General features: G+C 41.3%; 1 protein-coding gene and 1 non-coding gene across 9 annotated transcripts in view; one reads left to right on the plus strand and one right to left on the minus strand.

Annotated features, from left to right (window-relative positions):
• Mark3 (microtubule affinity regulating kinase 3) overlaps positions 1-27,460 on the plus strand; it is a 116,496-nt gene that overhangs the window by 36,474 nt on the left and 52,562 nt on the right. For all 8 annotated transcript variants that reach the window (XM_045154286.1, XM_045154288.1, XM_045154287.1 and 5 more), the window contains exons 3-5: positions 1,382-1,435; positions 12,379-12,427; positions 18,274-18,339. In XM_045154286.1, coding sequence (XP_045010221.1) covers positions 1,382-1,435; positions 12,379-12,427; positions 18,274-18,339 — 169 coding nt within the window. The remainder of the gene's footprint in view (positions 1-1,381; positions 1,436-12,378; positions 12,428-18,273; positions 18,340-27,460) is intronic.
• Positions 10,544-10,726, minus strand: LOC123462391. Its single transcript, XR_006638219.1, has one exon. It is a non-coding gene; the product is annotated as a U2 spliceosomal RNA (small nuclear RNA).

The following is a 27,460-nucleotide window of genomic DNA, read 5'->3' on the forward strand; positions in this document are numbered from 1 at the left end:
AATTAAACCTGGGTCCTTAGGCTTTGCAGACAAGTGCCTTAACTGCTAAGCCATAGCTCCAGCCCTGCATGTTTTTCTTTTTTTTAATCTTGGTAGCCCAGCTACAGGCATCTGTCTGCTAACCATTTTTTTGTTCCTGTAAAACTTGCCTCTCACATACCTAAGGTCTCTGGCAGTAAGCTGGGACTCTAAGCTCTGAAACTTAATAATGAGAGTAGTCTAAGATGAGATATATAAGCTCTGAGTCACCAAGAAATAGGGTCTTGGCTTTGTAAGAGATTCTTCTGGGCCGTGCTGACATAATGTAATCTTTGTTCCTGATTCTCTGCTCAGACTTCGATACCAGTTCTATATTATTTAGCTTCCCATATCAGTACCAGGTGATGTATGTAATATTTCAGAGATTGGTCTGGAGCTAGTTCCCTTTCTTTAAACACCTAAAAGGCTTGATTCCCTACCCCCTCTTTTGTGAGACAGGCTCTTATTCTAGTCTAGGCTGACCGGGAACTCACTCTGTACCCCAGGCCAGCCTTCAACTCACAGTGATCTTCCTAGCTCAACTGGGATTAAAGATATGAGCTACCACATCCGGCTCCTTACCAATTTAGAACATTTCCATGATTTGTTTTGCTGTGTTGCCCAGGCACTGGAGAATTGAACCCAGGCTGGCAGGCTTTGCAAGCAAGTGCTGTTAACCTCTAACCCCTTGCTTTTCTTAAGTATATTTAATTAATTTATTTGTTTAAGAGGCAGGGAGAGAATAGGCACGCCAGTGCCTCCAACCATTGCAAATGAACTCCAGATGTGTGCGCCCCCTTGTGTATCTGGCTTATGTGGGTCCTGAAGACTTGAACTGAGATCCTTTGGCTTTGTAGGCAAACGCTTTAACCACTAAGCCACCAGCCCCTTTTTTTAAAAAAAGATTTTATTTTATTTTATTTATTTGAGAGAGAAAGAGGGGGAGAGAGAATGGGCACATCAGGACCACCAGCCACTGCAAACAAACTTCAAACACATGCTCCCCCTTGTGCATCTGGCTTATGTGGGTTCTGGAGAAGTGAACTGGGATTGTTTGGCTTTGCAGGTAAATACCTTATCTGCTAAGCCATCTCTCCAGCCCGTTTATGTTTTTTTGCGGTAATGTCTCACTCTATCCCAGGCTGTCCTATAATTCATATGTAGTCTTAGGCTGGTCTTGAATTTATGGTGATCCTCCTACCTTTCTTGGGAGAGCCTCCCAAGTGCTGGGATTAAAGGCATGCACCACTATGCCCAGTTCTTGGTTTGCTTTTAATCAATGGCATATGTGTGAGAATTTGCAAAACTATTATCATTATATAATTAGCATTCTGAAAATCTGTAAATATTTTTTTTTCTCTAGGTTGCAATAAAAATAATTGACAAAACTCAGTTGAATCCAACAAGTCTACAAAAGGTAAGATTTGTCTGGTGTTCAGTATTTTAACTTTTTCTTTTTTTTTTTTAAATTTTTTATTTATTTATTTGAGAGCGACAGACACAGAGAGAAAGACAGATAGAGGGAGAGAGAGAGAGAATGGGAGCGCCAGGGCTTCCAGCCTCTGCAATCGAACTCCAGACGCGTGCGCCCCCTTGTGCATCTGGCTAACGTGGGACCTGGGGAACCTAGCCTCGAACCGGGGTCCTTAGGCTTCACAGGCAAGTGCTTAACCGCTAAGCCATCTCTCCAGCCCCTAACTTTTTCTTTGTAGTATAATTATCATGTAATTTGTCCCTTAAATAACTTAAGTTGGGTATAGTGGTGCACACCTTTAATCCCAGCACTTGGGAGGCAGAGGTAGGAGTATCACAGTGAGTTCAAGGCCACCAGGAGACTACATGGTGAATTCCAGGTCAGCCTGGGCTAGAGTGAGACCCTACCTTGAAAACCAAAAAAAAAATAATAATAATAAGAAGAAGCCGAGCGTGGTGGCGCACGCCTTTAATCCCAGCACTTGGGAGACAGAGGTAGGAGGATTGCCGTGAGTTCAAGGCCACCCTTAGATTTCATAGTGAACTCCAGGTCAGTCTGGGTTGGAGTGAGACCCTACCTCGACAAAAACAAACAATAATAATAATAATAATTTACATTTACTTGTGGGACAAGCCCTTTATTCACCAAGTCACCTCCATAACCTCAAGAGATTTATTTTTCCTCTATTGTTTTTGTGCTTTCACCTTCCAGCTTCTTCTTTTAAAAAATATTTTATTTATTTACTTATTTGATAGAGAAAGAGGGAGAGAGATAATGGGCACGCCAGGGCCTCCATCCACTGTAAACGAGCTCCAGATGCATGCGCCATCTTGTGCACTGGCTTACATGGTTCCTGGGGAATCCAACCTGGGTCCTTTAGTTTTGCAGGCAAATGCTTTAACTGCTAAGCCATCCCTCCAACCCCCCCCCCCTTTTTTTGGTGTTTGGTTTTTTTAGGGTCTCACTCTAGCTCAGGCTGACCTGGAATTCACTATGTAGCTTCTATATGAGGGAATTATTATTATTATTATTATTATTATTATTATTTTTATTTTGTTTATTTTTATTTGGGAGCGACAGATGGAGAGAGAAAGGCACAGACAGAGAGAGAGAGAGAGAGAGAGAGAGAGAGAGAATGAGCGCGCCAGGGCCTCCAGCAATTGCAAACGAACTCCAGATGCATGCGCCCCCTTGTGCATCTGGCTAACGTGGGTCCTGGAGCCTCGAACCAGGGTCCTTAGGCTTCACAGGCAAGCACTTAACCGCTAAGCCATCTGTCCAGCCCCTGTTTTTGTTATTTGAGTAGGGTCTCACTGTAGCTCAGGCTGACCTGGAATTCGCTATATAGTCTCAGGTTGGGTTTGAACTCACAGTGAAGCTCCTACCTCTGCCTCACAAGTGCTGGAATTAAAGGTGTGTGCTACCACACCTAGCTATACTAGGGATTAAAAAAAAATACTTTATTTAGTTATTTGACAGAAAAAGAAGGAGAGGGAGAGAGAGAGAATATGGGCATACCAGGGCCTCCAGCCGCTGCAAATGAACTCCAGACGCATGTACCCCTTTGTGCATCTGGCTAACGTGGGTCCTGGGGAATCAAACCTGTGTCCTTTGGCTTTGCAGGCAAACGCCTTAACCACTACACCATCCCTCCAGCCCAACACTAGGGAGTTTTGGTCAGTTTTTAAGTAAAGAATTCTATATGTTGTGTACCTATAACACTTAAAAAAAAAGTATTTTATTTATTTGAGAGAGGAGAAGAGGCAGATAGATAGAGGGAGAGAGAGAATGGGCATGTGAGGACCTCCATCCACTTCAAATGAACTCCAGATGTGTGTACCACCTTGAACATTTGGCTTATCGTGGGTCCTGGGGAATGGAACCTCAGTCTTCACTTATTAAATCCAAGTTTGTTGTTAATAAGCAAGTTATGACTCATTTTCTTAAAAATTTTATTAGCATTTTCCATGATTATAAAAAATATCCCACGGAAGTCCCCCCTCCCCCACTTTCCCCTTTGAAATTCCATTCTCCATCATATTACCTCCCCATCTCAACCATTGTACTTACATATATACAATATCAACCTATTAAGTACCCTCCTCCCTTCCTTTTTCTTCCCTTTATGTCTCCTTTTTAACTTACTGGCCTCTGCTACTAAGTATTTTCATTCCCACACAGAAGCTCACTCATCTGTAGCTAGGATCCACATATGAGAGAGAACATGTGGCACTTGGCTTTTTGGGCCTGGGTTACCTCACTTAGTATAATCCTTTCCAGGTCCATCCATTTTTCCGCAAATTTCATAACTTCATCTTTCTTTACTGCTGAGTAGAACTCCATTGTATAAATGTGCCACATCTTCATTATCCACTCATCAGTTGAGGGACATCTAGGCTGGTTCCATTTCCCAGCTATTATAAATTGAGCAGCAATAAACATGGTTGAGCACGTACTTCTAAAGAAATGAGATGATTCCTTCGGATATATGCCTAGGAGTGCTATAGCTGGGTCATATGGTAGATCAATCTTTAGCTGTTTTAGGAACCTCCATACTGATTTCCATAATGGCTGGACCAGATTGCATTCCCACCAGCAGTGTAGAAGGGTTCCTCTTTTTCCACATCCCCACCAACATTTATGATCATTTGTTTTCATGATGGTGGCCAATCTGACAGGAGTGAGATGGAATCTCAATGTAGTTTTAATCTGCATTTCCCTGATGACTAGTGACGTAGAACATCTTTTTAGATGCTTATATGCCATTCATATTTCTTCCTTTGAGAAAGCTCTATTTAGCGCCAAAGCCCTTTTTTTTTTTTTTTTTTTTTTCGAGGTAGGGTCTCACTCTGGCTCAGGCTGACCTGGAATTCACTATGTAGTCTCAGGGTGGCCTCGAACTCTCGGAGATCCTCCTACCTCTGCCTCCCGAGTGCTGGGATTAAAGGCGTGCGCCACCACGCCCGGCCAAAGCCCATTTTTTGATTGGCTTGTTTGCTTCCTTATTATTTAACTTTCTGAGTTCTTTGTATATCCTAGATATTAATCCTCTATCAGATATATAGCTGGCAAAGACTTTTTCCCATTCTGTAGGTTGCCTCTTTGCTTTTTTCACTGTGTCCTTTGCAGTGCAAAACCTTTGTAATTTCATGAGGTCCCAGTGATTAATCTGTGGTTTTATTGCCTGAGCAATTGGGGTTGTATTCAGAAAGTCTTTGCCAAGACCAATATGTTATAAGGTTTCCCCTACTTTTTCCTCTAGCAATTTCAGAGTTTCAGGTCTGATGTTAAGGTCTTTAATCCATTTGGACTTAATTCTTGTTCATGGTGAAAGAGAAGAATCTATTTTCATCCTTCTGCAGATATATATCCAGTTTTCCCAACACCATTTGCTGAAGAGGCTGTCTTGAGCAATTGGGGTTGTATTGGGTCCTGGGGAATGGAACCTTGGTCTTCACTTATTAAATCCAAGTTTGTTGTTAATAAGCAAGTTATGACTCATTTTTTTAAAAAATGTATTTCACTATTCAAAAGTTACTAGACTTTATTAAGACATGTCAATATACTGTTACCTATCTAAAGTTAGTATTGTTTTCTTTCAGTTTCAGTTTATATATATATATATGTATATATATATATATATAAATATAAAATTTATATATTTGAGAAAGAGGCAGAGAGAGAGAGAGAGCGTGCAAGCGAGCAAGCATGAATGAATGGGCACTCCAGGGCCACCAGCCACTGCAAATGAACTTCCAGATGCATGCGCCCACTTGAGCATCTGGCTAACATGGGTGCTGGAGAGTTGAACTAGGATCCTTTGGCTTTGTGGGCAAATGCCTTAAACAGCTAAGCCAACTCTCCAGCCCATCAGTTTCAGTTTTAAACTGTTAACAGAAGAGTAATGCTTAGGAGTATGTGGAAGCTACACTGTATGGATTAAGTCTAGGCGACAACCCTACCTATGTGATGAGTCACCTTACTTGATATGTCTTTATAACAGTCACAGAATTGTAGGGGGTTACATTGAGAAGTAAATAAGTTAATAATTAGAGACTGTAGCCAAGCTTAGAACAATAACTGGAATTCATTATGTTGAGTTTCTGATGTATCATGTAAGTGCAGCTGATCCCTGGTCAACCGATGTGCTAGGACTACCTAGGACTTCCTTAGGGACTTAGAGTCTAACCAGGTGTTGCAGTCTGGTTCGCATTGCTGTTAGAAATCACCCAACCAAGAGCAGCTTCTGGGAAAAAGAGATTTATTTTGGCTTAGAGGCTCGAGGGGAAGCTCCACGATGGCAGGGGAAAACGATGGCATGAGCAGAGGGTGGACATCACCCCCTGGCCAACAGAAGGTGGACCACAGCAACAGGAGGGTGTGCCAAACACTGGCATGGGGAAACTGGCTATAAAGCCCATAAGCCCGCCCCCAACAATACACTCCCTCCAGGAGGCATTAATTCCCAAATATCCATCAGCTGGGGAGCTAGCATTCAGAACACCTAAGTTTATGGGGGACACCTGAATCAAACCACCACACCAGGTGAGAAAGAAACTCCATCTCAGTGCATAGGGTTTCCATAGTGTGTGGAGGATTGCACGCATAGACTAAGGAATATCAGCTACAGGCTTTGGAAGTCCTGATTCTGGGTCTCTGTGACAAAAAGTTAATTGGGATACAGCCAATTTAAACAGTACAATGTAGCCGGGCATGGTGGCATATGCCTTTAATCCCAACACTTGGGAGGCAGAGGTAGGAGGAATGCCGTGAGGTTGAGGACACCCTAAGCCTACATAGTGAATTCCAGCTCAGTCTGGGCTAGAGTGAGACCCTGCCTTGGGTGGTGGTACCAGTACCATCTTTTTCTTAAATTGGAACCACCTAATAAAAATAAGAAATTTGTAACATGTAATAAAACAATTAAAAACTTATCCATGGTGCCTGGTTCTTTGGCCAGCCTTATCTTCCAGGAAGATTTTGTTCTGATGTTCAGCAGCTTTGTTATTAGAATTTTCTTTTCTTCCTTTAGACCAGCACCTCCTGCCTTTTAGAAATTTCTGTAATACTTCTCTATGTTTTGCCATATGAAAAGAGGCTAAATCTACCATCACAAACACAGCCAGGCCTTTGTGGTTGCTATTTCTGGTCTTCTTCATTTACCCTTTTCCAGAATAAATACCCAGCCCTTTGGCTACCCATAAGAAATGCCCCAAACACAGGTCTAATTTGTTGCACACTTAAAGTTGATTTTTTTCTATACTCAAATTTGATGTTGATGATTCTTCTAACCCCCCCCCCCCCAAGGTAGGGTCTCACTGTAGCTCAGGTGGAATTCACTATGTAGTTTCAGGCTGGCCTTGAACTCATGGTGATCCTCCTACCTCTGCCTCCTGAGCCCTGGGGATTAAAGGCGTGAGCCACCATGCCAGGCTATGGTGATTCTTGATAAAATGGTTTTCTGCTATAACGTCTTTTTGGCATCTTGCCTTGTATGCATGCACGTGTATGTGTGTTGCCTTACACATGCCAGGCAGGAAAGCACTCTACCATTAAGCTGAATCCCCAGCCTCATTGGGGCATTTCTTTCTTTCTTTTTTTTTCTCATTGGGGCATTTCTAAGCAGTGAGCCTTTTGTATTAATTCTCTCTTCTAGTTTGGTGCTGTCTAAATTGAATATAGAGTTATTCATTCAATTAAGATACTCAACAAAACAGAGACAAGACCTTCCAAGCTGATGCTTCTGACCTGGTAGTATAATAATAAGTATAAAAATAAGATTCAAACACTATTGTGCTACTCAGGCTAGTTTTGAGTACCTGATCTCACATGATCCTCCTACCTCAGACCCACCCCACCTCCCAGTGCTGAGACTGTTAGCCCTGAGTGTTCTTTTTTGGTCCCTATTTATTTATTTATGACAAGTGGAGGAGAGTGAGTGAGAATGGGTGTGCCAGGGCTTTCAGCCATTGCAAATGGAATCTAGAAGCAGGTGCCACCATGTGCATCTGGCTTATGTGAGACTTGGAGAATTGAACCTGGATCCTTAGGATTTATAGGCATGTGCCTTAACTGCTAAGCCATCTCTCCAATACAATTATTTTTTTTGAATATTTTTTATTTTTATTTATTTGATGGGGTGGAGAGGGAGAAAGAGCGAATAAGCACGCCAAGGCCTCCAGCTACTGCAAACAAACTCCAAATATGTGTGCCCCCTTGTGCATCTAGCTAACGTGTATCCTGGGGAATCAAACCTGGGTCCTTTGGCTTTGGAGGCAAATGCCTTAACTGCTAAGCTATCCCTCCAGCCTATCCCTTTTATTTTAAAATTCAGTTGATTGATTAAAAAAATATTTTATTTATCTATGTGATAGAGAAAGAGGTAGAGAGAAAGAATGAATGGGCATGCCAGGGCCTCCAGCCACTGCAAATGAACTCCAGGCACACCTTGTTCATCTGGATTTACATGGGTACTGGGGAATCGAACCTGGGTCCTTGGGCTTTGCAGGCGAGTGCCTTAACTGTTGAACAATCTCTCCAACCCCTTGTTTTGTTATTTTGAGACAAGGTTTGGCCATGCAATAAGCAAGTGCCTTTTCCTTAACTGCTAAGCCATATGTCTAGCTTTTTTTGTTTGTTTTTCATTATAAGGTCTCACACTATCCCAGGGTGAGCTGGAACTCACTCTGTAGCCACATGCTGGCCTCAAACTCATGGTGACCTTCCTACTTCAGCCTTCCACATGCTGGGATTAAAGGTGTGTGTCCTTATGTGCAGCTAGCTCTTTGACTTTCATAAGTTATTTTGTCATATAGTGAATGAGTGAATTAAGTATTATAAAACCTAAACCAGTAATTTCAAATAGCTTTTTCTCTCCATATTTGTCTTCTTGGAAGGCCCCAGACATATTGTTTTCCTTGTGGGAGGATAGCAATGGAACATACTGATGTGTTTACCTTGCACGGTAGATACCCAGTAAAATTTGTGTACTAAATTAAGGTTCCTGATACTCATCCTGGGAATCTCCACCACCAAACTGTGAGCTTTGGTGTGCCTTTAACCACTGAAGCATTTCCCTAGCTCTGTGTTTGAATATTTAATCCTTAGTTGGTGGTGCTGTTTGGTAAGGTTGTAGAACCTTTAGGAGATAGAGACCTGCTGGTGGAAGTTTGTCAGTAGGGGAAGCCTTGAGGTTTTATATAGCCCAGCCCTGCTGGTTCTCTCTACTTCTTCCCTGCTGATGTGAAGAAATGATACTGGCTATCTGCTCATGCTGTGCTTTTGCCACCTTGACCCCGTTCCTTCCATCATTTGTTTCTGGTTGGTTATTTTATTTTATTTATTTATTTAAGTTTTTTGAGGTAGGGTCTTCCTCTAGCCTAAGATTACCTGGAATTCACTATGTAGTCTCATGCTGGCCTTAAACTCATAGCAATTCTCCTACCTCTGCCTCCCAAGTGCTGGGATTAAAGGCATGCACCATTGCACCTGGCTCTTTATTTTTGATATTATTTATTTATCTGTTTATTTGTGAGAGGGAGAGAATGGGAACACCAGGGCCACCAGCCATTGCATACAAAGTCCAGACACATAACCCACCATGTGTCTGGCATATGTGAGTTTTGGAGAGTTGAACCTAGGTCCTTAGGCTTCTCAAGCAAGTGACTTAATCACTAAGCCATCTCTCCAGCTCACTGGTTGGTTATTTTCCCTAGCTATGAGAAGGTAACTAATACAGAAAATTGGTTCTGAAAAGTGGTGCTGTTGCAGTGATAAACCTGACCATATGATCCCTAGGCTATTAGAACCAATTTACTGGAGAAATGTATAAGACTTTGGAACTTTGAACTAGAGAAGCCTTACAATCCTGGAAGCAGAGCTAAATAGGCCTTTTGGATGAGAGTTTGGAAGGCCAAGAGGCTGAGAGAAATGCAAACAATGGAGGCTTGGCTTATGAGATTTCATAGGGAAATATGCTTACCAGGAACTGGTTAGAGGTAGTTTGCATGATATTTTGACAGAGAAACTGGCTGCATTCTACTGATGAGAACTTGAGTGAAGTTGAATTTAAAAGTAGTGGGTTTGGGCTGGAGAAATGGCTCAGCGGTTAAGGCGTTTCATGCAAAGCCAAAGGACCCAGGTTCAATTCCCCAGGACCCACGTAAGCCAGATGCAAAAGGTGGTGCATGTGTCTGGCGTTCGTTTGCAGTGGCTGGAGGCACTAGCATACCCATTGTCTGTCTGTCTCTCCCTCAAATAAATACATAAAGATATTTTTATAAAAAATAGTGGGCTAATTTTTTGGCTGAGGAAATTTTGAGGCAGGAAAATGTTGCTTCTGTGATGGTATCTTTTCACTGCCCTGATTCAGATCTGCCACAAAAGAGAAAAATAGAGCAGGAAGACATGAAAAATGTAGTTTGGCACAGAAAGAAATCAAAGCAAGTTTGAAGTCCTAGGTACAGATGTTGTAGTCATTTTAGCTGTAATTTTTAAAATTACTACCATTAAGGATAACTTTTATGCACTGGGAAACTAGGAAAGCTACCCTGAAGGCAAAACCCAATCCATTGAAGGGTAAAGCTAGTAAGACTTCACTTTCCTTTGAAAGGAAATAGCCTGAAGAGAGAATGCTGAATGTTTCTGTTCTCCAAGGATTAGCATACAACTAACTGTGTAGGCTTCACACCAACCTGACAACAGAACTTGAGAGCATTGTCACTGGTACTGGTTTTAGAAAAATAAAAGGTACAAGATTGAAGAGGTTATTGATTGCACACGGTTCCAGGGAGCCCTCCGCCCCCCCCCCAGGTTAAGCAGAGTGAGGCAGCATTGGTATCTCTGAAAGAAGCCCCTGTGAAGCCATTTGGTGAAGTGGAGGTATTTGTCCTAGTAGTGAGAAAGTGGCTGATAGACACAGGCTAGTCTCAAACCCACTGTGTACCCATGACTGCTGTTAAATACCTGATCTTTCTTCTTCAGCCTCTTGAATGCTGTGATTACAAGTATGAGCCACCATGCCTGGCTTCTTGATATTTTTAAGTTCCCCCAAAGAGCTATGCTATTTTTGCAAGTACTGTACTGCCAGGTTAATCACAAGAGTGAACAGGGCAAGCTTTCATTCCATTTCCATGCTCCAAAAATCAAAGTGTTTATGAATACAGGATATACTAGATATTGAACTGATAAGAATAAATAGTACACTCAGTCTTTGCCAAAAAACCAAGAAACAGTGCTGCCACTCTTTTGATGGTGTTTTTTTTTTTTTTTTTTTTTTTTTGGTGGGGGGTAGGTTGTAGGGTCTCCCTCTAGCTCAGGCTGACCTGGAGTTCACTATGTAGTCTTGGGGGAGCCTCAAACTCATGGTGGCAATCCTCCTACTTCTGCCTCCAGAGTGCTGGGATTGAAAGTGTGTGCCACCATGCTGGGCCTTTTGCTGTTTTTAAAAAAGTGTGATAAAGGGGGGTTGGAGAGATGGCTGAGAGGTTAAGGCGTTTGCCTGCAAAGCTAAAGGATCCTGGTTCGACTCTCCATGACTCACATAAGCCAGATGCCCAAGGGGCGCATGCATCTGGAGTTCATTTGCAGTGGCTGGAGGTCCTGGCACACCCATTCTGTCTCTCAAATAAATTAATTAAGATATAAATAAAAATATATTAAAAGTGTGATAAAGTTTATTTATGAGAGAGAGGGGAGAGCAATGGAAAGAGAATGGGCGTGCCAGGACCTCCTACCACTAAACAAACTGCAGACACCTGTGCCACTTTGTGCATCTGGCTTTACATGGGTTCTGAGGAATCAAACCTGGATCCTTAAGGCAGGCAGGCATTTTAATTAGTTAGCTATCTCTCCAGCCTACCCCCCCACCGCCAGGTAGGGTTTCACTCTAGCTCAGTCCAACCTGGAATTCACTATGTTGTCTCAGGGTGGCCTTGAATTCACAGTGATCCTTCTACCTTTGCCTCCCAAGTGCTGGGATTAAAGGTGTGTGCCATTATGCCCAGCCTTTGCTGTTTTTTTGAACAGGATCTCATTTATTTTATTTTAATTTTTATTAACATTTTCCATGATTATAAAAAAAAAAACCATGGTAATTCCCTCCCTCCCCACCTCCACACTTTCCCCTTTGAAATTCCATTAGGATCTCATTTAGACTAGGCTAACCTTTCTACCTCTATCTCCCAAATGCTGAGATTACTGCTCAATACCATCACCCAGCAACATACACCGGGTTGTTACTACTCTGAATTTACAAACAAACACAAAATTTGCTTGCTCAGTCAGCTAAATCAGATGCATTTTAATTGAGTTTTTGTATTTATTAAGTCTTTAAAAAATTAATTGTGAGAAAGAGTAAGCATGTGAGTATAGCTGGGTATGGTGACACATGCCTTTAATCCCAGCACATGGGAGGCAGAGGTAGAAGGATTGCCTAGAGTTAGAGGCCACCCTGAGACTACATAGTGAATTCCAGGTTAGCCTGAGCTAGAAAAGCGAAACAAAACAAAAACCCCCAACAACAATAATTTGTTAAAGAATGTATGGGTGCTCCAGGGCCTCTTGCCACTGCAAATAAACTCCAGGTGCATGTGCTGCCTTATGTATCCAACTTTATGTGGGTACTGGGGAATTGAACCTGAGTTCTTTGGTGTTGCAGGCAAATGCATTAACCGGTAAGCCATCTCTCTAGCCCAACAAAATATTTTTTTAAAGGACCTGCTTTAGTGTTACTCTTGACTTTGATGTTATTCTTGGGATAGGGTAATAAACATTTATGACTCATTAACTTAGAAAAACTTCAAATTATACTACAAATGTGGAATATAATGTTTAATAACTTATGTTGAAGGTTGTCTTTTTTGTTTTTTGTGTTTTTTTTTTTTTAGCTCTTCAGAGAAGTAAGAATAATGAAGATTTTAAATCATCCAAATATAGGTACTTTCTACTTTCTTAAATCCTTTCATGTCTGAATGCATTCTTGAAAGCATGTCATAAACCTAAACATGCTTCCTGATGTGATAGAATCTTTCCCTCAGCCCAGGTATAATTTCAATAAAATTTATATATACATACAAGTTGTTGTTCATTTGTGTTAGCTTTTTGAAATTATTGAAAACAGCTTAAAAACTTAGGTTTTGAGCATTTTGATTTAAAGTTCTAATGCAATTGGAATATCTATAATCAAGCTAATTTTCCAGTTTTGTTAGTATATTAGAAAATATAATTGTAGGGCTCAGAAGATAGCTCAGTCAATAGAGTACTTGCCTTGCAAGAACTTGAGTTGGATCCTCAGAACCCAAGTTAAAAAAAACCAGGCATGGTGGTAAATGCTTATATTTCTAGTAATAGGGAGGCTCAAACAGGCAGATATCCCTGAGACTCGCTGGCCAGTCAGTCTAGCCTACTTGGCAAAGTTCTGGGCCATTGAGAGACCCTGTCTGAAAATAAGGTGGACAATGTCTGGGAAATAAACCTAAGGTTGTCGTCTGGCCTCTGCATGAACATGCACATGCCAAAAAAGAAAGAAAATGTAATTGTATTTCATTATTAGCTAGAATATTAGAAAGAGTTAATCTTCTCAAAGAAAATACTGCCGGGCATGGTGGAGCATGCTTTTAATTCCAATGCTTGGGAGGCAGAGGTTGGAGAGTCGCTGTGAGTTTGATGCCAGCCTAAGATTATATAGTGAATCCAAGCTCAGCCTGGGCTAGAGCGAAACCCTACATTGAAAAACCAAAACAGGGCTGGAGAGATGGCGTAGCGGTTAAGCGCTTGCCTGTGAAGCCTAAGGACCCCGGTTCGAGGCTTGGTTCCCCAGGTCCCACGTTAGCCAGATGCACAAGAGGGCGCACGCATCTGGAGTTCGTTTGCAGTGGCTGGAAGCCCTGGTGCGCCCATTCTCTCTCTCTCCCTCTACCTGTCTTTCTCTCTGTGTCTGTCGCTCTCAAATAATAATAAAAAAAAATTAAAAAAAAAAAAAAAAACCAAAACAACTTGGACAGAATAGTTTTTTTTTTTTTTTAAAGATGAGATAGTTGCTATATAATGGAATTTTAATAGAAATTCTTTAAAGCAAGGAGGTGTTTTTTTGTATCTACTATGTGCACAGCTGTGTGCAAGGTGTATAAGAGTGAGGCAGAGGCATTGTTCTGCCCACATACTAATTGTGAGACCAAGATGAAGCATACAAATCATCTAATACAGACCAGGCTGCAGTTAATACCCCCGTGAAAACTTTTAAAAAATATTTTTGTTTATTTTCTTGAGAGAGAAAGAGAGAGAGAGAGAGTGTGTGTGTGAATAGGGCACCACCAGGGCCTCTAGCCACTGCAAATGAACTCTAAATACATGCACCACCTTGTGCATCTGGCTTTGTGTAGGTACTGGGGAATCAAACCTGGGTCCTTAGGCTTTGCAGGCAGGTGCCTTAACTGCCAAGCCATCTCTCTAGCCCCCAATGAAAATTTGTGATTCCATGTGTATCGTAATAGGGCTCATTTAATTATGTAACTGCATTTTTATGTGGTAATAACTCTTGCAATATGAAAATATTCTAAGACTAAATGAGATGGATAATGTTTAGTGTTTAGGATAGCCCATAAAAACTTCTTCAGGGGTTGAAGGGGGATGGGCTAGCAGTTAAGGTGTGAGCCAGATACACAAGGGGCACATGCACCTGGAGTTCATTTACAGTGGCTGGAGGCCCCGTCGCACCCATCCTCTCTCTCTCCCTTTTTCTCTGCCAAATAAATAAATATAAAATTAAACAACAACAAACTTTTTCAGGTACAAGGATAGAAGAAAAACATACAACTGGGGAGGGAGAGAGCTTTTCCATGCAGTTTCATAATTGATTATGTATCTGAACAAAGAGCTTATACTGTATTTTACCAAATCAATCATCATAATTTAAAAGGCATTATTATGTGCACTACTGTGAAAAAATGCTACCAAGCTATCATCCTGAATAGTTATTAATTAAAATGTGAAAAACTACACAACTTATAATTAGTAAAAGAAATGTTTGGAGACAAAATTAAAAGAAATATAATGCTAGGAAAACTTTTTTTGCTTTTCATCTCACCTCTTTGAAGTTAATTGTTAAATTCTGGATTTTAATTCAGTTTTTCTCAAAAAAATAACTGTCACTGTCTCTTAGAACTTTACAACTGAACATTTTCTTCCTGTTGCCCCTAGGATCAAACCAAGACCTTGTGCATGCTAGGCAAGTGCAAAATGTCCTCTGATTAATCATAGGTCTTTCTTACTAAATGACATATTCTTTGTAATACAGAAGTGTTTAAAAATTAATGTTATATTAAAACAATTTTTTCAAAAGAGCCAATAATTGCTTTGGCCCATTGGAAAGTTTTAATTTTTTTTTTGGGGGGGGGGTAGGGTTTCATTCTATCTCAGGCTGACCTGGAATTCACTCAGCCTGGTTCTGAACTCACAGTGATCCTCCTATCTCTGCCTCCCATGTGTTAGGATTAAAGGTGTGTGTCACACACCCGGCTAAGATTTCATTTTTATGCTACTTATTTGCCAACACACATTAGTTTTCTAAGTTGGTTTTCCTAACAGCCTGAACATAGAGTTTAAGAAATGGTGTGAGAATATTACTCATCAATTTGTCAAACACTTATTGACCATTCTGTCAAGTCCTTTGTTTGATCTAGTAAAAGCATCAAAATATGCAAAGTGAAGGATTAGCATCTCATTCTGATTTGGATAAATTTTAAAGAGGATACTAACAAAAGTAAGTAGATGTACAAAATGGTGATAGTAATAGTTTCAGAAATTTACTTCACTTTCATTAATGTTTTGTTTGTTTGTTTTTGTTTTTGGAGGTAGGGTCTCACTCTAGCCCAGGCTGACCTGGAATTCACTATGAAGTCTCAGGGTGGCCTTGAGCTCACGGCAAGCCTCCTACCTCTACCTCCTAAGTACTGGGAGTAAAGGCACCACCACGCCTGGATAAAAAAAGAATTGTATAAATATTTATTTGAGGAAAAGAGAGAGAGGCACATCAGGGCCTCCGGCCACTGTAAACAAACTCCACATGCATGTGCCAGCCTATGCATATGGTTTTACATGGGTACTGAGGAATTGAACCTGGGCGACCAGACTTTGCAAACCAGTGCCCTTAACCATTGAACCATCTCTGTAGCCCTTAAAATATTTTAAAAATATTTTATATTTATTTATTTGACAGAGAAAGAGGGAGAGAGACAGGGAATGGGCAAACCAGGGCCTCCAGCCATGGTGAATGAACTCCAGACATGTGCGCCCCCTGTGCATCTGGCTAACGTGGGTCCTGGGGAATTGAACCTGGGTCCTTTGACTTTGCAGGCAAATGCCTTAACTGCCAAGCCATCCCTCCAGCCCAAAAATTTTAATATTTTATTTTTATTTATTAATTTATTTGACAGAGGGGGAGGGAGAGAAAGAATGGGTGCTCCAGGGCCTCCAGCCACTGCAAACGAACTGCAGACATGTGCACTCCCTATACATCTGGCTAACGTGGATCCTGGGTCCTTTGGCTTTACAAGCAAATGTCTTAACTGCTAAGCCATCCCTCCATCCCCCCTTAACATATTTTAAATGAAATGTTTTAGTTGATATGTTAGGGCTTTATGAACTAGTACTAATCAAAATGTTCATTTTCACCTGTAACATGGAACTGGTGCAATAGAACTTCATTGTTCCATCCCCTTCAACACCTTTTTTTTTTTTTTTTTTTTTTCTTGGTTTTCTGAAGTAGGGACTCACTCTAGCACAGGCTGACCTGGAATTCACTATGTATTCTCAGGGTGGCCTTGAAACTCACAGCAATCCTTCTACCTCTGCCTCCTGAGTACTGGGATTAAAAGCATGCACCACAATACCCAGCTTTTAAACATATATAAATAATATAATATAAGAGTATATAGGTTATTTTTTTTAACTAGGCAAAGACATTTATTAAAGTTTCAAACTTTATTCCCAGTATATGTACTGCCAAAGTGAGCATCATAGCAACATTCTTTTTTAAAATATATATATTTTTTTATTTTGAGAGCAGGAAAGAGGTGGAGAGTAGGCACGCCAAGGCTTCCCGCCACTGCACACGAACTCCAGATACATATGCCACCTTGTGCCTCTGGCTTACATGGGTACTGAGGAATTGAACTGAGAGGTTCTTTGGCTTTGCAGGCAAGCTCTTTAACCACTAAGCCATATTTTCAGCCCACACAGCAGCATTCTTTTCTTTTCTTTTCTTTTTTTTTTGAGATAGGGTCTCACTCTAGTCCAGGCTGACCTGGAATTCACTATGTAGTCTCAAGTATATAGTCTCAAGGTGGCCTTGAACTCATGGCAATCCTCCTACCTCTGCCTCCTGAGTGCTTGGATTAAAGGCCTATGCCACCACACCAGCTTCATTCCTTTTTATTTTTTCTTTTTAAATATATTTTATTTCTTTATTTCAGAGAAAGAGGCAGAGAGAAAGAGAGAGATAGGAAGAGAGAATGGTCACACCAGGGCCTCCAGCTTCTGCAAATGAACTCCAGATGTGTGTGCCCCCTTGTGCATCTGGCTTACATGGGTCCTGGAGAATCGAACCTGGGTCCATTCGCTTTGTAGGCAAATAACTTAACCGCTAAGCCATCTTTCCAGCCCCGGCTTCATTCTTGAAAAGAATTTATTCAAGTGGATATGGTGGCTCATGCTTTAATCCCAGTACTGAAGCAGGCAGATTGTCACCTGTAATCCTAGTTACAAGGGAGGTGGAGTTAGGAAAATTACAAATTTAAGGTTTGCCTGGACTACAGAATGATTTTAAGGCCATCCTGGCAACTTAGTGAGATCCTGTCTCAAAGTAAATTTGAAAAGGGTATTTTTTTCCTTTTTTTTGGTTTTGGTTTTAGTTTGGGTTTTGTTTTTTTGAGGTAGGGTCTCCCTCTAGCACAGGCTGAACTGGAATTCACTATGTAGTCTCAGGGTAGACTTGAACTCATGGCAGTCCTCCTACCTCTGCCTCCTGAGTGTTAGGATTAAAGGTGTGTGCCACCACACCTGCTGCAAAGGTCGCCCCCCCCCCCCCGAGGTAGGGCCTCAATTTAGTCCAGGCTAACTTGGAACTCACTATGTAGTCTCAGGGTGGCCTTGAACTCACAGCGATCCCAAGTGCTGGGATTAAAGGCATGCACCACCACGCCCAGCTAAAAAGGGTATGTTTAAGGCTGTAAATTCAATCTCCAGAAATACAAAAGAAAAAAAAAATTCAGTTATTTGGCATATAATCTCTTCTAATTCTTGCCACTTCTGTCTTCAGAAAACTAAGAAAGGAATCTTGTTCTTTGAGAGGTGTAATGTTCCCCAGCAACAAAGATCTCAGGTGGAATCTCCTCACAGCCATGGTGACAAGTGAAAGAACTTGAACTTGCAGGAGGAGGGGAGTAGGCCACCCCTGTTGGCCATGAAAAATGAAGGGTGGGGTGAACTGCTAAAGGACAGATCACCTCCACTAACATTATCAAGGACAGTAACAGGAAGAGAGGAAGTAGTGAGACTGCTGAGAACATTCTGAACACCCAGAAAAAATCTTTGTTTATGGATTCTTTGCTTTTATAAATCTTTTCTGTTGTAACACATAATTTTTTAAAGAAATTCCTAAAAGCACTTTCTAAAAGACCAGCTGTCTAAAAAATGGAAAAATGTGATTTTCGTAGCATATATGTACATGGCTTGTACATGCAGACATTTGTTTCTTTCCCTCTTATGTCCTTTCCCTCCCCCAGTGAAATTGTTTGAAGTCATTGAAACGGAAAAAACGCTCTACTTAATCATGGAATATGCAAGTGGAGGTAAGCATGTTTATACTGCTTTTGTTGTGTGGGTTCTTTACTTATTCATGGAATATGCTTGTGGAAGTAAGCATGTTTGTACTGCTTATGTTGCGTGGGTTCTTGTCTCTTAATCATGAAATATGCAAGTGGAGGTAAGCACGTTTATGTTGCTTATGTTGTGTGGGCTGTCATCTTCCTTTCCAGGAGGATATACAGCTACTCTTCTGTGTGCATGAACACTTAGAGTCATAGAGATCAAGTCAGAATTGCTGATTTTGGCAGTTCTTTTGGTTGCAGTGTTTCAGTGTTAGCATTATTAACTAATAATATCCAAGTACTTGGATCTATCTCTGTGAATGGACTAGTTTAGGCACCATACAATGAGATCACACAGTATTTGGCCTTTGTGTCTAACGTACTTCACTTAGTATAACATTGTTGAAGTTACCCCTATTATGGCATGTGCTGGAGTTTTCTTCCTTTTCAAAGATACATAATCTCCCTTCTCCTTCCAGTCTGTTTATCCCAAGCATTTGAAATTTTTACTTTTAAAAAATTTATTTAGTTATTTATTTTGAGGTAGGGTCTCACTCTAGCCCAGGCTGACCTGAAATTCACTATGTAGCCTCAGGGTGGCTTTGAACTCATGGCAATTCCCCTACCTCTGCCTCCTGAGTGCTTGGATTAAAGGAGGACGCCACCACACCCAGCTACTTTTTTTTTAATCTTAAAATTTATTTATTTATGGGGGGAGGGAAGAGAGAAGAGAATGGATGGACCAGGGCCTCCAGCCACTGCAAATAAACTCCAGATACATACGCCACTTTGTGCATCTGGCTTTGCTTGGGTACTGGGGAATTGAAGTCTCTGGTCCTTAGGCTTTCCCCAGGCAGGTGCCTTAACAGCTGTGCCATCTCTCCAGCCCATTTAAAAAAAAATTATTTATTTATTTTTTCAATGTAGGGTCTCACTCTAGCTCAGGCTGACCTGGAATTCATTATGTAGTCTCAGGCTGGCCTTAAACTCAGGGTGATCCTCCTACCTCTGCCTCCCTAGTGCTGGGATTAAAGGTGTGCACCCCCACACCTGGCTTTTTTTAACTTTTAAATATTTATTTATTTAAGAGTTAGAAAGGGAGGGCTGGAGAGATGGCTTAGCGGTTAACTGCTTGCCTGTGAAGCCTAAGGACCCCGGTTCAAGGCTCAGTTCCCCAGGTCCCACGTTAGCCAGATGCACAAGGGGGTGCATGCGTCTGGAGTTCGTTTGCAATGGCAGGAGGCCCTGGCGCACCCATTCTCTCTCTCTCCCTCTATCTGTCTTTCTCCCTGTGTCTGTCACTCTCAAATAAATAAAAAATGAACAAAAAATATTTTAAAAAAAAGAGTTAGAAAGGGAGTGCCAATGTGTCTTGCCACTTGAAAATGAACTCCAGACACATGTGCCACATTTTATGTCTAGCTTTAGATGGGTACTGGGTAATCAAACTCAGGCCAGCAGGCTTTGCAAGCAAGTACTTCTAACCACTGAGCCATCTCCCTCAATCCAGTTTTTTAAATTTTGCAGTTAGAATGGCTAACTAGTGCACACCAGTGATGTTCCTGTCTCTATCCTGCTCAGCTCTTGGATTACAGACATGCACAGCCACACAGCTTTTCCTTTTCTTTTCTTTTAAGTTTTTATTTATTTGTAAGCAGGGAGAGATAGTAAGAAGTAGACAGAAAAGGGTGGTGTGGTGGCGTACACCTTTACTCCCATCACTTGAGAGGATTACCTTGAGTTCAAGGCCACTTGAAGACTGTATAGTGAATTCCAGGTTAGCCTGAACTAAAGTGAAACCCTGTTTAGGAAAACCAAAGGAAACAAACAAAAGAGACCTAGAATGGGCACTTAAGGACCTCCAGCTGGTACAAACTCCAGATGTCTGTACCATTTTATGCATCTGGCTTTATGTGAGTACTGGAGAATGGAACCAGAGTTGTTAGATTTTGCAAGCAAGTGCCTTAACCACTGAGCCCTCTCCCCAACCCCATTATTTTTTTTTTTTTCTTTTCTTTGTTTTTGCGGGTTGGGGTAGGGTCTTGCTCTAGCCCAGGCTGACTTGGAATTCACTATGTAGTCTCAGGCTGGCCTTGAACTCATGGTAGTCTTCCTACCTCTGCCTCCCAAGTGCTGGAATTAAAGTCTGTATGGAGTTCCAACATCTCTTCATCCCCTGGGATAACAATATGAATAATGTTGTTCATAACCTCATTTGTATGGCTTCCATATGTTTGAGGTACTTTCTGTGCCTGACCTCGATCTCCAGTGTCTCCCATCATGTGACCAGGTAGTGAGAGATGGAAGAAAATAGAGGTGGGCAAGGGTGGGTTTTACTGCCAGCCCTGGATTCCAGCCTTCTAACAGCATGTACCCTTTCTGCTTTGTCAGTCTGTCACTGCTTTTTGTTTTTTAATGTTTTAGTTGCCCAGTCTGTAGAGATTACACTTATGTGGGGTCAAGAGAAAACAAAACAAAAAAGTATCCAAAGGCTGGAGGGGTGGCTTAAGACATTAAGGCACTTGCCTGCAAAGCCAAAGGACCCAGCTTGATTCCTCAGGACCCACGTAAGCCAGATGCACAAAGTGGCACATGCGCCTGGAGTTCGTTTACAGTGGCTAGAGGCCCTAATGCACTCATTCTCTCCTTCCCTTCCTCCCTCTGTCAAATAAATAAATAAAAATTATATATATATATATATATATATATATATAAACATATATTTATTTATATACACACACATATTTTTCTTTTTTTTAAAGCATCCCAAATTTAATAGAAAGAAGGTAGGCCATTCTCTACCTCGTTCTCTGTCTGTCACTCTCAAATAAATAAATAAATATAAACAAGGTAGGCTTTGGGAAAAGACAGACATGGGGTGAATCCAACCATTGCCTCCTACTGGTTGTGTGACCTGATGTTATCGTTGTCTTAGTCAGACTTCGTAAAATAGAACTATGGGCGGAGCTTCACAGTGGGTGTGCTAATGCAGCTTTCAGCATTATAAATTAAATGGGTTTACCATCTTAGATGTGCTGTTTTAAACAATTAACCTACCAAGCTTTTTCAGTCTGTAGGACATGTGAATGATAAAAGTTTCATTAGAGTCATGCACTCAAGAAGCAGAGGTAGAAGGATCACTGTGAGTTTGAGGCCTACAGAGTTCCAGGTCAGCATGGGCTAGAGTGAGACTCTGTCTTGAACCCCCCCCTCCAAGTATTAGCTCCTCCCCACAGTTTAGGACTGTTATGTTTGGGAGAATCATACAATTTTAGAATTGCAAGGCAAACAGTCCCATATCAAGGGTTCCATAGATAGTTGTTTGCAAAAGCTGAACTAAAACTAGGCTTTCTGAACTGCCCCATCCAGACCTTTCATCCAGCCATGCCTTTCCTGACCTTTGAAGGATTCCACTCAGCTTTTGTTCTCTAAGTAGCTTTTAGAGGTTTACTGTACAGCTGCTTAATCTGAGTATTAATACATTTTTAATAAGGAAAATTCCTAGCTTATAAATTGGATTCTAGACTTACAGAGCTTAGTAACTTTGAGTGTACTTTATGGTTCTAGAAATCTCTTAAGAGGTTTATATTGAAACTGAATTTATAAAAATAATTTAAATTATACTGAGAGTTTTAGTCCTTATCTGTGTTCTTTATAACAGGGAGTTGACTTTATCCACTAGTGTGTGTGTGTGTGTGTGTGTGTGTGTGTGTGTGTGTGTGAGAGAGAGAGAGAGAGAGAGAGAGAGAGAGAGAGAGAGAGAGACTCATGTATCCCATGCTAACCTTTTAAACTTGCTGTGTGGACAAGATGACCTTCCTTGAATGTCTGCTCTTCTGCCTTACCCCCCAAGTACTAGGATCACAGACATGTGCCACTATGCTTGGTTTTTGTGGTGTTAGGGATTAAACCCAGGACCTTCCTCTTACATGCTAGACAAAGATGTTCCTCTAGTTTTTCCAAAAAATTAATTGATTTGTAAGCAGAGACAGAGATAGATATTATAGACACAACAGGGCCTCCTGCCACTGCAAGCAAACTCCAGACTCATACACAACTCTGTGCATCTGGCTTTATATGGGTACTAGGGAATTGAACCTGGCCTGCAGGCTTTTCAGCCAAATGCCTTTAAGTGCTGAACCATCTCCCCAGCCCCCAGCTGTTTTTAAGTCAAACTGCTTTTTGTAAATATGCACATATTTTTAGTTGTTATCACTCATTAAATACACTTTTGGTATTATTTCTCTGAAACAGAAATGTCATTTATTTATAAAAGGCTTACATTGGGCTGGGGAGATGTCCCAACGGTTAAAGGCACTTTCTTGCAAAGCCTGATGGCCCAGGTTCTAGTCCCCACTACCCATGTAAAGCCATATGCACAAAGTGACACATGGGTGTGGGGTTTGTTTACAGTGGCAATATGCCCTGGCGTTCTTTCTCTCCCTTTTTCCCTCTCTCTCAAAAAAAAAAAAAAAAAAAAAAAACTTAGGAAAACCCAAACAGAAAAAGTTTACATAAAAGCCAGTGCCTGTAATCACAGAACCCAATAGGCTAAGGTAGAAGGATTGGACATTTGAGTCTAGCCTGGGATACAAAGGAGATCTTGTTTCAACCAAAAGGGAGTTGGGGAGAAAGATTGGGAACTGAAGTGCTGAGATCTTTGCTTAGTGGTAGAGAACTTGCCTAGCATGCATGAATCCCTTAGTTCAACTCCTAGCACTGCAAATAAAAAAATAAATAAAATTAAAATTAAAAAAAGGTGGGGAAGGTGCAGGGAATATTACATAGTGGTTTAGAGCTCTTGTTTGCAAAGTCTGCCAGACCAGGTTCAATTTCCCAGCCACCACAAAAAATGGCACAAATGTCTAGTGTTTGTGTGTCAAGAGGCCCTGGACCACCTATACATATACATACTCAAATAAATGAAAATTTTAAGATGTTGGTATTTTATTAAGCTGACATTTGACTAGTAAATTTTCATAGTTGATCTGGGGAGATGGCTCAACAGTTAAAGCCACTTGCTTACAAAGCCTGTCGTCCTGCTTCAGTTCCCTAGTACCCATGAGGAGCAGATGCAGATGGGTCTGGAGTTCATTTGCAGTGATTAGAGGCCCAAGTGTTCCATATGCTCTGCCTGTCTCTCAATTAAATAATAAAAATATCTAAATTTATTTCATAGCTAAAGTAGCAAATTAGTATATGCAATAACTACAACTTTTTATTATTTTTTTCTATATTTTTATTTCTCTTTTAAAGAGGAAGAGGGGAAGGAGAGAGAATGGGTGCACCAGGGCCTTAGCCACTGTGAACAAACTGCAGGCGCATGCACCACTTTGTGCATCTGGCTTTTGTGGGTATTGGGAAGTCAAACCTGAGTCTTTAGGCTTTGCAGGCAAGCACCTTAACTGCTGAGCCATCTCTCCAACCCCTACTTTTTTTGTTGTTGTTGTTGTTTTTTGAGGTAGGGTTTCACTGTAACCAACGCTGACTTGGAATTTACTCTTTAATCTCAGGGTGGCCTTGAACTCATGGTACTCCTCCTACTTCTGCCTCCCAAGTGTTGGGATTAAAGGTGTGATCCACCACACCCTGCCTAAAACTAAAAAAGTATGTTGATTTTTTTCCTTTTTCTCTAGAGAGAGAAAGAGACAGAGAGAGAGAGAGAATGAGAATGAATGCATGGGCATGCCGGGCCCTCTAGCCTCTGCAAATGAACTCCAGATGTTTGCATCTCCCTGTGCATCTGGCTTACGTGGGTACTGGGGAATCAAACCTAGGTCCTTAGGCTTTGCAGGCAAGTGCCTTAACCATTAAGCCATCTCTCCCGCCTTTTTTAAAAAAAATTTTTATTAGCAATTTCCATGATTATAAGCAATATCCCATGGTAATTCCCTCCCTCCCCTCCACTTCCCCCTTTGAAACTCCATTCTCCATCATATCCCCTCCTCTTCTCAATCAGTTTCTCTTTTATTTTAATGTCATGATCTTTTCCTCCTATTATGATGGTCTTGTGTAGGTAGTGTCAGGCATTGTGAGGTCATGGATATCCAGGCCATTTTGTGTCTGGAGGAGCACGTTGTAAGGAGTCCTACCTTTCCTTTGGCTCTTACATTCTTTCCAACACCTCTTCCACAATAGACCCTGAGCCTTGGGAGATGTGATAGAGATATTTCAGTTTGGGCACTCCATCCCTTCTTTCCAGCACCGTGATGCCTTCTGAGTCATCCCAAGGTCACTGCCATCTGAAAAGACAAGGTTCTGTACCAAAAATGAGAGTAGCATTAATATAAGGGTATGAACATTAAGAGAAGTGCTTACTGGACAGTTTGATGAGCATAGTATATATATATTTAACCAGACAGCAGCAAACATTATACCCCTAAGGCTCATTACTACCCCTGTTTTAGGTTTCTAGTATCAGGGATGTATTCCCTCCCATGAGCGGGCCTCCAGTCCAATTAGAGGGCAGTTGGTTTCCACCATGACAGACGTGGTGGCACCTGTTGGTTCATTTGGCCTGACTAGCCTTTTTTTTAAAAAAAAATTAAATTTTATTTATTTGGCGGGGGGAGGAGAGGGAGAAAGAATGAGTGTGCCAGGTCTTTCAGCCACTGCAAATGAACTCCAGAAGCATGCACCACCATGTGGTGCATCCTGGGGAATTGAACCTGGGTCCTTTGGCTTTGCAGGTGAGCTCCTTATCTGCTAAGCCATCCCTTTAGCCCTCTGCAGCCCTTTTTATTTATTTATTAAGTTGAGGAGGTGGGGAGAATGAGAACAGATGTGCCAGGGTCTCAACCACTGCAAACTAACTCCAGACTCATGTGCCACCTTGTGCATCTATCTGACCTTACATAGGTCCTAGGGAATCAAACCTGGGTCCTTTGGCTTTGCAGGCAAATCCCTTAACAGCTAAGCCATTTATCTAGCCCTGCAGTAACTTCAAAATGATCATCATGTTGGAGCTGGGGAGAATGCTTACCAGACAGAGTGCACAGCACATGAGTATGAGGACCTCAGCACCCACTTAAAAAGTTGACACTATTGCAGGCAATCCTAGCCACACCTATGGTCAAGAAGTGAGGCAGAAATGGAAGAATCTGCCAGAAGCTCAGCCTAGCTAGTGTGGGCAAAAGCAGTCATGAACATGAGACCCTGCCTCAAAGAAGGTGAACGTGACTTCCACACATGTACTGTGGCACTTGCAGGCTTGCACTCACACACATGAACATATACCCTTATCATTCATTCTTTCATACTCACACACATACACAAACACCCTCCCCCAAATGATCATTTGTAACCAAGTAATAACATGTAAAATATATTCATTCAGAGCTAAGGTTGGCTTTTTAAAAAAGGTTTTTATTTATTAGAGACAGGGGTGGGGAGGGAGTGGGCACATCAGGTCATGTAGCCACTGTAAAGAAACTACAGATGCATGCATTACCATGTGCATCTGGCTTACGAGGGACTTGGGGAATCAAACCTGGGTCCTTAGGTTTCCCAGGCATGCACCTTAACTGCAAAGCCTTCTCTCTAGCCCAAGGTTGGCTTTTAAAAAATTATTTATTTTTTTATTTATTTGAGAGAGAGAGAAAGGGCACTTCAGGGCCTCTATCCACTGCAAATGAACTCCAGATACGTGTGCCACCTGTGCATCTGGCTGGATTATTGTACTTGGGTCCTTAGGCTTTGCAGGCAAGTACCTTAATCACTGAGCCATCTTTCCAGCCCTAAGGTTGGATTTTAAAGTGAAAATTTAAGTATAAAAGATCTTAGTTGAATGTCGTCACAAAGTTGATGAAAGGATTAAGTAGATTTGTTTGTTTCCCAAAAATATTTTCCTTTTTTTTTTTTTTTTGAAGTAGAGTCTCCCTTTAGCCCAAGAATTCACTATGTAGTCTCAGGCTGACTCACAACGATCCTCCTACTTCTGCCTCCCAAGTGCTGGGATTGAAGGCCTGCGCCACCATGCCTGGCTTCCATATCATTTTCTAAGTGAGCATTTTCAGTGGATTTCAGAGATGACCTGTTTCTTTTTTTCTAAGTTGACAAACAGTTGACAGAACCAGGCTTCTCCAAAGAATCCTTTTTCCAAGGAGGTCAACGCTGTGAGAGCTCCTGCTTAGCTAGTCTCTTTCCTACTTGGCTTCAGTATTGCACAGGTCTCACAGTGGCCCCTAGTCCTTTCCTCTCTAGTAACCAGTGATCCTTGTAAGAGGTCACTCGTCTCTTGTCTGTTTCTCATCTTCTTTAGTGTATAGCCAGAGTCCTTCCCAAACCCTGCAGGATTCCTGAGGATTTGATTACCTGTTTTCTCCCCATTTGCCAGCACCTCTCTCATGCCCTGGCTACCTTGCTGTTTATTCTCCTTCAGGTAGTCAACAGAGCACAAACACAATCTTACTGTTTTCTTGCCTTGCTTTTTTTCTCCATAGCACATTTGGTCTACTGATAGGTTCTGTACATGTTTGTTCATTGCCTGTCTTTCCTACTATAAGGTTTTGCTGGGCTTGTTGCTGAATTTTCCAGAGCCCGGAACAGTGCCTGGCAATTAGTAGGTACTCAGTGAATATTTGGTGAATATAATCAGGAAATGAGTCGGGTAAGAGGATGCATGCCTTTAATCTCAACATGCGGGAGGCAGAGGTAGGAGGATTGCTATGAGTTTGCAGTCCAGTCTGGTACTACATAGTGAATTCCAAGTCAGCCTTGGCTAGAGGGAGACCCTACCTTGGAAAAGACCACAAACAAATGAACTGCTTTGTGGTCATACTCGTATAGGGAGGATATCTTCTTTTAACACAAGTAACTTAATGCATTTAACTCTCCATTTTCATTGCTCAGTTTTTGTTAAAGCATACTGAAAACACCCATTAAAACCCATTTTAAAAGTTATATAAATTGAGCATTTGAGAGATTAATTTTAAGATTTTTCTCTAGCTTAAAGATTTTACTGATAAACATCAATACCTATCATTTAACTTTAGGCTGGTTTAGTCCATGTTCCACAATTGCTGACTCACTTCATATCTATATTAAAAATAAAAACTAGAGTATTGTTAAAAGTAAAACATGAATTTGTGGGAAAATTAATGTG

This window comes from Jaculus jaculus, chromosome 7, assembly GCF_020740685.1.
Source record: "Jaculus jaculus isolate mJacJac1 chromosome 7, mJacJac1.mat.Y.cur, whole genome shotgun sequence".
Classification (NCBI taxonomy): Eukaryota; Metazoa; Chordata; class Mammalia; order Rodentia; family Dipodidae; genus Jaculus; species Jaculus jaculus.